General features: G+C 35.3%; 1 protein-coding gene across 6 annotated transcripts in view; it reads right to left on the bottom strand.

The window, feature by feature from the left end:
- The window catches only part of FSTL4 (follistatin like 4), a 513,621-nt gene that overhangs the window by 26,826 nt on the left and 473,842 nt on the right, over positions 1-12,953 (bottom strand). For all 6 annotated transcript variants that reach the window (XM_070739266.1, XM_070739267.1, XM_070739268.1 and 3 more), the window contains 2 exons: positions 3,147-3,308; positions 822-956 (listed from right to left, as the gene is read on the bottom strand). In XM_070739266.1, the coding sequence (XP_070595367.1) occupies positions 822-956; positions 3,147-3,308 (297 nt within the window). The remainder of the gene's footprint in view (positions 1-821; positions 957-3,146; positions 3,309-12,953) is intronic.

Genomic DNA, 12,953 nt, shown 5'->3' with positions numbered 1-12,953 from the left:
AAAAAAGTAGTTGGAATTATAGTTTTCTACCATGTATACTGTATCTCAGAGTTTCATTTTCCAGAACATAGTTTTGCAGATAATTTATGACTTGGGAGACATAATTATGAACTAGAGGGTTTATTATAACTTATTGTCTTTCCAACCTGAATGCAACAACTCTTCAAACCATGAATTGTAGTTTAATTAATGAATGGGAAATGAGGTAATTGGCCTCATAGCCATGAGCTGAAAATAACAAAGGCTGCTGGGAAGACAATTGAGGCTAATGCAATCCTGCTGCTGTTAACTATTATTATTGGATTTAATTAAATTAATTTAGATTTAACGTAATTTAATATAATGCAGCATTCTTTATCTTGATACCTAAAGGGATTGAAATTACAATTTTCATAATTTTGAAGCACTTTGGCCAAAAGCCAATGATAAAGAAAAAATAGCTTGGAAAGATTTCCAAAGACAATCTGCTGGATCAATCTATTTTTAATTGGTCCTTGGGGAGGTTTTCCCAAGATTGTATTCTTCATATATCATGTATGATTTCAGAAATGAATTTGAAAAAAATATTTTCATGGACTCCTGGAATTTTTATCTTACTAATGAAAACTATAGAAATTTCCATAAGTTAAAAATCTACAGATAACTATCAGGTTTTGTAAATAATTCTTATTTCTAGTGATCAATGTGAACTAGACAGTCATTCTGAAATTAGACCTGAGTATGTGGTCCTTTATGCAGGCAAAATCCAATTTGGTTCAATTCACTCAAATCCATCAAAAGAGGATATATAATTAGAAAATAGATATATAAATTAAACTTACGGGTTTTTCTTGCTGAATCTTCAATGAAGAGAGATGAAATGTCTTCATCTACCCCCACTTCATTTTTAGCAATGCAAGTATAGGCACCTGTATCTTCATATCGAACACTGTTGATATGAAGTTCACTTCCATTTGCTGCAGTACCACCAAAAGAAATGCATAAAGAGTTGGAAATAAAAAAGGTTGCAGAACCTGAACAATTGTCCGGATGCTCTCCTGAACACATTAATTTGCTGGAGATCTCTGATGAAATTAAAAAGATTACAGGCCAGTCTCAGAATTATTCTGTTGCCCAATATTTTTTGAGGTGAGATGGCCTACAGAAGGAAAATTCTGGATACCCTGCAGATATCCACACTGATATCTTTTGTCAGAATAAGGAAAGAACAAGTGATAAATTTATCTATACAGTTAACACTTCTAAACTAACTTTATTTATTTATCATACAAATATAGTATTGTAGTATGTTTAATATAAGTATAAAGTAGAGATAGAAAAAGATAAAAAGATATTAGGAAAGGGACGGTAGGCACAAAGGTGCACTTATGCATGTCCCTTACAGACCTCTTAGAAAAGTGGAGAGGTCTATTGTAGATAATGTAAGGTTGAAGGTTTTGAGATGGGGGGGGGGGGAGGAAACAACAGAGTCCAGTAGTGAATTCCAGGTGTTGACCACTCTGTTGCTGAAATCGTATTTTCTGCAGTCTAGTTTAGAGCGATTTATGTTTACTTTGTATCTATTGCATGCTTGTTGTTGTTAAAGGTGAAGTAGTCGCTAACAGGGAGTACATTATGATATATAATCTTATGAACAACAGTTAAATCAGTTCGGAGGCGGCATAGCTGTAAATTAATAATTGAAGTCTGGAGGAGTAAGATAATTTGTTGCATGAGGAGGAGTGGAGGACTCTTCTTGTGAAGTATTTCTGGACTCCTTCAATTGTATTAATGTCTTTTTGCAGTGTGGATTCCATACAGGTGAGCTGTATTCAAGAATTGGTCTGACAAATGTTTTGTATGCTCTGGTTAGTAGATTGGTGTTTCTAGAGAAGAAGCTGAGTAGAATTAAGTTTGTGACTCTTAGTGCTTTTTGGAAATGCTGTTGCAGTGGGCTCTGGCACTTAGATAATTGGAAATGAGTACTCCAAGGTCTTTGATTGAGGGAGGGTCCTCTGCAAGTTCAGTTTGTCCAAGTACGTACATAGTATTCGGATTCTTTTTACCAATGTGTAGGACAGAGCATTTGTTGGATGAGATTTGGAGTTGCCAGTTGTTAGACCATTCAGCTACCTGGTCAAGGTCCTTTTGAAGGGTAGAAGTATTATCGGAGGTATTAAATAGTTTAACATCATCAGCAAAGAGAACACAATTACTTGTAATATTGTCATAGAGATAGTTTATGTAGAGTATAAAGAGAGTGGGTCCTAGGAAATGCCTTGGGGAATGCCACTGTTAACTTCTATGAATCCTTTTTTTGAAAATTGCATTTTTATACATACACTGTCATTATGAGTATGTGATAAATAATAGTGGCAGTTATGGGGGAATTGTGAAATTTGAGTGATGTACGGCTAAGTTTTTTAAAAAAAAAACCTTAGAAAAATATAGCAAGTAAAATCTAATATAAGAATGCTTGCTCACAATCAGTCAAAGCTAATATTGGAATTGATTCTTGATGTAATATTCTAATGCTATGTCATATATTTCTTCCTTTAAGTTTCTACTTTCCAACTACTTATGGAGTATAATACCTCTTCTTTGAGTTGAGCTTGACCTCTTGAGTGTACCCATGCATGTTTTTTTATACCGTTATGCAAGTTGGTTTGCTATGATGTTCTTCCAGACTTCCCCACCCTCCCAATTTCCCAATATTGCTTATAAACCAGGTATTCCTTAATGGCTTCCCATCCAAATAAAATGATTAATTTATGGAAAGGACAGCTAGGTGTGTCCATCAGTGGAAACATTCTACTTCCTCTAAGTATATTGCTGAAAACTCTACTGACTAATGGCTAATTTGCAATTATCAGCAATAGAATCACTCAACAGTGATGATAATATATCTAAACTCTCCATTAAACTGTTTAAACTGTCTTAATTCTCTAGTGAAAAAGAAGTACATAATATATGTAGAACCATTTTAAAAATAGCTGCAGTAAGTCAACAAACAGTATAAATTATATGAAGAGCACAAAGGCAAAGTCACATCTAGATGATGCAAGATCCCATATTAGCAATAAATGAATAAATAAATAAATAAATAAAAGAAAATTTCTTGCAATGCTGTCAATGATAGATAAAACCCACATTCTTTTTACCCTTACCTAAAATAAGGAGCTGCTTGGTAAATTTTGGTGTGATAGCCATGCCATTCTTTAGCCAGGACATTTTGGGATTTGGAATGCCTTCTGCATGGCATTTGAGGCTTGCTGATACTCCTGGTTCTTGTGCCTGACTTTCAGGATAGACACGAATGACTGGTGGCACTATGGGAAGAAGAAATAGGAACAGATGACTTTAAATTACCTTAAATTAAGCTTTGCATATCTTAGAACATCAGGTACTGTATACAGAACCAGTTCAGGTGTCTTGTACAATTACATGCTTTTTTCCAAGGGATGGGTTGCTTCTAACCTGGGCAATAGGGAGTGAGAAAATAAATACTGGATGTGAAGCTCTTTATATCTTATGTTTTATGTTTTAACTTTGCAGACACATGGGCCACACTGATTTTGTATTAACTGAGTAAACCATTCATCCATCATCCATCCATTCAATTTATATTGTCACCCATTACACAAAACAAATAACTCTAGGATTAACAACCACATGGTTCACTTAATAACTGCAGTGATTTGCCAGACAGGTGTAGCAAAAATATCATAACTCACAACTCATAATTCATTTATCAACTAACTTGCTTAACAATGGATGTGTTGGGTTCCATTATGGTTGCAAGTTGAGGATCATCTGTAGTCCAACCAGGTCATGACTAAGGCATGACTGACCATGAGTAAAGCCCATCACTCCAGCGGTGGAAGAGAAAATAAGCTGTTTCCTGTGTTTTATCTGCTTAAAAGCTGAACACTTATGGTCCATATAGCTGAGTGTAATATATTTCCTCTCTCTATCTTTCATCTCTCTCTCTCTTAAGTGAAATCACTGTCTGGACAAATGAAAACTCTTTTTTCACCAGTTTTATGCTTTTGATTGCAAGTGTAGATGTCTTTGTAATAAAAACAAGCCAATAATCAATGCAAAGACAGATTGAGTTAATATATTATATATCATATATTGGATATTATTAAATTCTGATGCTGGTGTTTAAAAATAATTCTTTTCTGGGCAACACACTTAATACAAATCTAATTATGTTTTACCTCAAATACTTGAAAAGAGCTTATCTCTTGCCAAATGAAATTAAACCATCCTGAGTAATGCATTAAAAACTGGAAGCAAATGCTATTATTGTTCAAACCAACATAATGTAATCAAATTCTCTTTTGGAAATGAAAAATAAAAACAAGCTATCTGCCAAAAACATTGGGATAATCTACATTTTGATGCTGGTTGCATAGTCTAATATGAGATCTTTATCAACCAATAAATATATGAGTATTTAACATATCCAGGCTTCAAAAATCTGAATGGCTACTGGATGGCAGCAAAGAATTTGAGTTTTGTGCCATTTTTCTTTAATTTAATTGATTGATTTTTTTTCATTATGTGCCATCAAGTCTTTGTCAATTCTTAACAACCACACAGAAGCCAGCTAATAATCCCCAAATGCAACTCAAAATGATAACTCTAGATCCCCCCTCTTGTCAGTCCAACTACTTTGCTTATTTTAGAGGGGGAATCATTTTGAAACAGTTCACAGAGGAGAATGTCAATTCACAATGACTGTGCCTATGCATGGAGGGAGGCAAAGAGGGAGGGAGGCTGGGAAGGAAGGAAGATCCTACTGCTTCACTGTTAAAAGTAATCCCTGCCAAACTGGACATAAAATTGTGCTGCTCAATATAGTGTTTAGCAAATGCTCTTCCTTGGCCATCAGTCCAATTGGAGATATGAAACTTGAGAAGCCGCTTAATCTTACTCCTAGTTTTCCAAAGTCCTAGTATGGAAAATGTGATAACTCTCAAAGCAAGGTTGAATCAAGCAAGATTTACTTCGCTAACAGGACAAGGAAGTCAATTCAGTCGAGAAGCAATGGAGTATTGAGAGCTCTATACAATGACAGTTCTCCTATTTATACAATCTAGCCCAGCAACAGGCAGTTTTACAAAGATACATTTTAAGTGCCAAAAGAAGGCAACCAATCAACATGCAATAAACAAATCTGAACTTTTGACTTTTACCCTGTCTGGGTAGGTCACCCAGGCAAATATCTAACAGAAAACTATTTAGTTCAGGCTTGTGCCAAACTCTATCTAGGATTTTTCTTAGTGAGTCATTCTCCAAGTTCTGGATCTCTTCTGATCTCAGATTTCTCCTTCCTTGTTTTCTTCCCAATTAGACTTTTTTTAAATAAAACCTTTTGTCCTATTTATGATTAAAAATGCACAAAACATAACAAGTCATTTTTAATCACAGGTTTATATGCCGGGTCCAGACTGTTTAGGAATTCAGTGTAAGTACAAGCATTTTAAATTAAATACCTAAAATTCCTTTGTATTGTTAACCAAGTTGGCATTTATTTCAATGTTTTTCAAGGGCTGCCCTGTGTATAACATATCGTATTAATACAATTGGCAAAGCATGAAACTCTTTTGTCATTGTTTTTACATCTTTGTGACCAAACTGGGAAAATAACTGCTTTTGAGGTCACTGGCTCTCTAATGGAAAAAACAAGAACAACCAGGATCTAGTGCATCCCCAAGCTATGTATCTTTTAATTAGCTGAAGTGGATGATACTTCTAATAGAAGTATATATTAATACTTTAACACCTTATGTGCATCCTCAGGCTGAATTAATTGCAACCAGTATCAGGAAACCAGAACAATTTTTTTGGGATAGTTATACATAGGGTATGTTGTTATGGGGTTCATCAAGGTCAAAGTAGATATGGAAAATATTTGGGAATTTTACTGAAAATTGTTTATAACAAATATTTGACTCCCAGAATTTATTTTTAGTAAATATTGTACCAATCCAAACAACTGTACTGGATGGCAATTCAAAGATGCAACAATGGCCATCATACATTGCCACAAACTTGACCCAATCCAGTATCTTCCACCTAGGTTTAGAGTAGGAGATAGTTCTTACATGGTGAAAAGAAAACAGCCTGACAGCTGACCAATCTGTTACCACAATATAAAACCAAAGAAACTTTCCTGTGGCTATTTATACCTCCTGGGCAAGAGAAAGAGAAGCAGGAATATTATCATTGCTAGTAGTATACTGTAAACAGAAATCAGATTTCATGCACAGCAGTGGTTGGAATTCTTTCAAAACAGTTATTTTGCTTTCCTACAATAATTCAGAAGTTTGTATATTCTTATATCCCTCTTGTCTGTTTCAATCCTGCTTGCTGGTGGGAAGCTGCAGAATCATCTATTATGACCACTCAAACCCAGTGTGAGACGTGAACAAATCTTGTTCAGTCTTGTTTTTCTGTTTATCTTATTGCAGTTAAATCCTACATATAGAGCAGGTTTATGCTGAACAACATGAGGCTGTAGAGTTGGGAATAACAATCTATGGCCCATTCAAGCTCAGAGTTTCAGAATAAGCCCAAGATTTCATCATTCTCAACTGGAAATTCTCTAAAAATATTGAAGGAGTGTTATTCATGAGCCATTGGAAGAATCAACTCAATAAACCCAAGACTCCTTCATAAAAGAATGGCAGCTTCTGAACCTTAATGGGAATTGAAGTGACCATGGCAATGGAGTCCTAGATATGGTTGCCATTCTAATTCTAAACTTCCTGCCTGATCAGCTGGATCAAGTTCAGAGCAAATGCTACAAAATGTGAAGAGCAGGTGTGACATCTGAGGAGCCACATGCAGTTTCACACCATCTTCTTTATTACCTCATAACCCCGTAATATGCAGCCAGAATTTTTCATACCCATTTTTTTTAAAAAAAGAATGGGGAATGGTTTTATTTTTAAGAACAGTTTTTTGGAAGGAGTCATTTTAAATGCCAGGAAATGAATACAAAAGATGTTGCTGAGACTTACGGTTTTTTTGTATTTTGTAGGGAAAGGAATCATAATAATATTTTTAATTGATTCTGGTACTTTGTGATAAGCACCGCTACATATATAAATTTACCTAGATTGATGTAAAGTTCCATAACTCATTCAAGTTTTTTCTATAATTTTTTTACAGTATTAACTAATGTAACAGATGATTTACTAAAGTTGAAGTTCTAAATCTGCCACTGAATTAAATATATGTAATTCAAACTGTCATTGAGATATATCTCCATTTTGATCTCCAAGTCACATAGGCACATTATCTGCATATAGATTAATTATATGATATGTTTTTCTATTCAGACCTTAAATATTCTTGTATTGCCTAATATCCGTGCTCTTACACAGAAAAAAACCTATTTAGAAGTTGATCTATTTAGCATAAAATGTTATATCTAATATTCACAGATATAATACATATAGATCTATAATCTAATATATTTTTAAAAAGTAATTTGATTCAAATAAATGATAAATATATTTGCTTAAAATTATCATAGAAATTCATAATGTTCTGGACAAAACTCATACATCTGGGATTTTTGCCATTAAAATAAAAAAAAATATATTATTACTTTTAACATAATACATATTATTTTCAATTGCAGCTAGTTAAGTAGAATGGTAAGAGACTCAAAACCCATGAAGATATTTCTTTGCAGAATGATAACATTGCAATATACTGTATGTTGTAATATTCTCCAGTTTAGGAAACTTGAGGTTTAGTCAATTTATAGAGGATTGTTTATTTATCTAAGTTTATCAGCTGCCCAATTCCAGAGGATTTCATATTCTATTCTATTAAACATGTTGCATGTGCCCCCACAGAATATTTAACAAATAGGTTTTAATCAGATTCATCAGATATTTTTGTATGTTTTTATACTTCTCTTGCCATAAAAAAGCCCACTGGGGACTGAAATACAGATTCTTTTGGATTTAGAAGCAATGCCTACAGATTAAGACCATGAGTATTTAAGGCTTTAGTCCAAGGCAGTATAAGAATATAACATCATCACATCATATGCAACAAATAAAAATCCAACACAGTCTTAGGCTGCATTGATAGAATCAAGACCACATGAAGAGTTAATACAGCTTTATAAGACTTGGAAAGATCACACTTGGAATAATCCGTGCAATATTGTTATTATTAGCCCCGTCTACAGGCACTACTGTATAGTAGCTGTGGATTGAGAACTGTGGAATATGCTTGTAGCTCAGTGTGCTTAGTACAGGACATAAACCAGAATGTGAGTTTGTCCCAGTTTGGACCAGTTTGGATGGATGGATGATGGATGGATGGATGGTTTACTCAGTTAATCTAATCCTGTATTATGTGTTCAAGCATTGAACAGAATTATGCACCATGTATGTAAGGGAAAAAGACATATAACATCTATCCAAATCCACCTTGTTACTCTTCTGTTAAAGCTACCAGCACTACAGAATGGCAGGCATTTAAAAAAATAAAAAGTGGGAAAAAAATATAGGATGTCTGCTCTGTGTAATTAGTCAGTCAAATATATACGAGACACATTTACAATCTGAGTTTAATCTTTGATCACACACACAAATTAACCTTGTTAACATCAGTAGAATTATATCTGTCCTGAAGGAATGTGCTGACAAATGTATTGTTTTCCTTCTTGTAGTGTATTTTCGAAAAGATCAAAAGCCTATGTGTTTCTGAAAATGGGAGGAAGTCCAATAAAAGCCATCATGTTAATTCATTTTTCTCTAAGGGGCTACAAGGTTGGTGCAATAAGCCATTTCCGAAAGTACACATTTATTGATCAGCGAGGACTATGTAAGATTGTAGCTGCTGTTAAAATATTCTGCCTTTCCATTTTATATTAAAATAAAAATAAGCTTCCCTTCTGTTGACAAGCATTGTAAAAATGTTATTTACCACTTTGAGTTTTACATACTGTTGGTTTCAGTAAATTTGAAAAACAGGCTGAACTCATGAAAGACAAAAGAGTTTTACGACTTTTCCAATGCTTTCCAATTTATCATGGCATAGGATTTTCCAGAGGATTGGTTAGGGTTCACAAAAACAGTAAACAAAATAAAAAAGAACTGCCCTGATGTCCCCAAACACGACACATTTAAAGTTCTTTGAGATAGCAATATTTCAGAAATTACTGAAGTAGCAGCTTATTTGGAGATAGATAGATTTTGCAGAAGTAGAAATTTCTCAATCTGATAGTCTGATTGATATGCCCTAGTGAGCCTCCACTTTGTAAGCGAATGAAATCCTAATTCTGATCTGTTCTGGTTAAAGAAGAGCCAGCTCAGAGAGAAAGCAATGTGATGGCAAAACAGCAAAATCAGAAACAGCAGAAACTGAATTTAAATGGCATGGATATTCTAAAATAACCGAGTTGATCTTTAAACATTAAATATCTTTAAACATCTTTAGAGCCGGGGTGGTACAGCAGGTAGAGTGCTGTACTGCAGGCCACTGAAGCTGACTGTAGATCTGTGGGTCAGCGGTTCAGATCTCATCACCGGCTCAAGGTTGATTCAGCCTTCCATCCTTCCGAGCTGGGTAAAAGAAGGACCCGGATTGTGGGGGCAATAGGCTGGCTCTGTTAAAAAGTGCTATTGCTAACACGTTTCAAGCCGCCCTGAGTCTAAGGAGAAGGGCGGCATAAAAATTGAATAAATGAATGAGTGAATGAATGAATAAATAAATAAATCTCAATTACTCAATTCAACTAGAAATTCTCAGAGTTGTAGATTCTCATGGTTACCTTTAAAAAAAAAAAAGCAATTGGACTATTAGATTTGTATGCCGCCCCTCTCTGCAGACTCGGGGTGGCTCACAACAGCGTTAACTTGTGGACTTCAACTCCCTAAGTTCATTAGTCAGCAAAGGTTGGGAGTTGTAGTCCACAACTCTTAAAAGTTGCCAAGGTTGGAGACCCTTGCTCTAGAAACACTCCTTTTAAGGAATATTTCAGGTTTATCATCATCACCATATATTTCCATGCACTTCATTTGTGAAAATTGGAGTAGTCAAGAAAGGGGTCTTTGAAAACCTCATGGTATAGTACAGTGGAACCCCGACATAAGAGCTGCTCTACTTAAGAGCAACTCGAGATAAGAGCTGGGAGGGGAGAGATATTTTTGTTCTACTTACAAGCCCAAATTCGAGATACAAGCGCCAAGGAGCTGTCTCCTGAAGCCAAACGCTAACTTCCGCGTTCGGCTTCAGGAGACAGCTGCGAAGCGGCGCGCGTGTTTTAAAAGGTTGCAGCCGGCCTGGGGGGCTTGGGGGGTGCTTGCAGCTTTCTTTCTTGCTCTTTTTCTTTCTCTCTTTTACCTTCCCTTCCTCTATTTCTTCTTTTCTTTCTCCTTCCCACCTTCTTCCCTCCCTCCCTTCACTCATTCCTCTCTTACTCTCCCCTTTCATAAGTTTCCTTGCTTCCTTCCTCTGTTCCTGTCCCTTCCCCCTTTCTTTCTTTCTTGCTTTCTTGCTTGCTTTCTTTCTTGCTCTTTTTCTTTCTCTCTTTTACCTTCCATTCCTCTATTTCTTCTTTTCTTTCTCCTTCCCACCTTCTTCCCTCCCTCCCTCCCTTCACTCATTCCTCTCTTACTCTCCCCTTTCATAAGTTTCCTTGCTTCCTTCCTCTGTTCCTGTCCCTTCCCTCTTTCCTTCCTTCCTTCCCACCCTCCGTCCATTCATTCACCCATTCCTCTCTTGATCGCTTAAAGCCGGTCCCTGGTGCAAAAAGGGTTGGGGACCTCTGTCCTACAGGATTGGGTGGCAGAGAAGTTGAACATATGTAAATTTAAAAGTTTAAGAAAGTTTACAAGTTAAGTGAAAGAAACTTCATTATTCATTTATATGTACATGTACATTTCTTCATTAAAAACATGTCTTTCTGCATAATTTAGACTAACTTTGTGAGTTTTTTGAGGGCTGGAACCAATTAAAATTATTTACATTAATTCCTATGGGGAAAAGTCGTTCGAGATAAGAGCTGCTCGACTTAAGAGCCCAGGTCCGGAACGAATTAAACTCGTATCTCGAGGTACCACTGTAGTAATAAGGGAACCTCAGCAGGGAACTGTAATTATAAATGATTCTATCACTAGCCTTTTCTGTGACTAAAGGAACAACTAACAAAATGAATTGTCCTCATTTGTTTGTTTTGTTTGTTTGTTTGAGTTAGAGGTGAGGAGTGCAAGGGTCTTCAAACCTGGCAAGTTTAAGGCTTGTGGACTTCAATTCCCATTTCTGAGCTAGCATGACTGGTGGAGGAATTCTGGGAATTGAAGTCCACAAGTCTTGAAGCTGTCAAGTTTGAAGTTTGTAAAAAGTGTATGTGGTTTAAAAAAGTATACATGGTTTTAAAAAGTATACATGGTTTTCAAAAAGTATTCTGCTACACTGGTATTTTATTAAACAATATAATACTACACCACTTGGTTCAGAATACTTTTTTCCTTGTTTCCCCCCTCTAAAATCTAGGTGCGCCTTATACATCGGTGCGTCTTATACGCTGAAAAATACGGTAATTAATGTCTTCTCTAGGAAAGGAAGATCAACTTTAGGAAGACTAAAACTTCAATGAATGAGGGAGGCACCTGAATGTTATATCATTGCTCTAACTTTTAAAAATATTTTAACCATTGTCTTTGTTACAATGTTTGCATATTTCTGTCAAGGTGATATTCCTTACTCTCCACAATTAATCACTTGTCTCAGAGTATAGATTTGTTACTACCATAGCTTAACCCCAGTTGAAGCAATATAATCTAAATTTCTGAGAGCTGTGTCTGAGGCTAAATAGATCCAATTTTTAACATGTGCTCTGCAAGTGCCCTTATATAATTACAATGTAATTTCATAAAATTTTAACACAGCTTGTCTTTGCAGTCTTAAAGAAAACCATTACTCGTGTGAGATGTTAAATGCACTATTTGGTTTGGAGTTATTAGATGAACATAGGTTTAATATCTCTTGACACTCTTTAAAGTGATGATTATTTTGGAACTAACTTTATCCTACACCTTTTCTCCTTCAAGTTATCTGAAATCTCAAAAGATTTGAATTTATAAATGCCTGTACACTTGGTAAATTTTCATGAACACAAAGCAGAAGACTTTGTTATCTTGAAAGCATTAAAACTACTGTACCTCCTACATATCAACATTTGATTCTTTATTCTTTATTTCTTCTCTATTTGGATACTCTAAAAAAACCCAAAGCATAATATTTTTTTAAATAAAAGAACAAACTAGAGCCTGGGCCTAGTGGTTAATTCTCAATATGGTTTTGCTAACTAACATGTTTTCCCTATTCTAATGCATATGGATTACAGTTTTTGAATATATTTACTAAAAGAAAGAGATAAAATGAACAATGAATATAATGAGGAACAAATACAAATATTCCTTATATCTATATCTATAAAACCCACAGGAGCTGTCAAGACTAACAATATAAAGCCACTTGGAATATGATCCAAGTTGTAGTTTCTCCCAACACTGAGAATTTGGCATTCTGAATTATCCATCTTGTTTCCAAAGGAACTGTTCCAAAGCAATAGCAATAGCACTTAGACTTATATACTGCTTCATAGTGCTTCACAGCCCTCTCTAAGCAGTTTACAGAGTTAGCGTATTGCTCCCAACAATCTGGGTCCTCATTTAACTGATCTCGGAAGGATGGAATGCTGAGTCAACCTTGACCTGGTCAGGATCAAACTGTCAAACTGCTGGCAGTCAGCAGAAGTAGTCTGCAGTACTGCATTCTAACCACTTTGCCACATGGCAAGTGTTTAGAACTCTCACCAATGGTATAGCTAGACAATTTTAAGTGTGATATTATTGATTTAGGATTAATACAGTTTAGTTGGCCATATATGTTTCTACACAATATAGACCATACAGTTTGTCATATTAATC

Source organism: Erythrolamprus reginae, chromosome 2 (genome assembly GCF_031021105.1).
Source record: "Erythrolamprus reginae isolate rEryReg1 chromosome 2, rEryReg1.hap1, whole genome shotgun sequence".
Classification (NCBI taxonomy): domain Eukaryota; kingdom Metazoa; phylum Chordata; class Lepidosauria; order Squamata; family Dipsadidae; genus Erythrolamprus; species Erythrolamprus reginae.
Note: the sequence above shows the minus strand (reverse complement) of the source record. Positions and strands in the feature narration are given on the sequence as shown.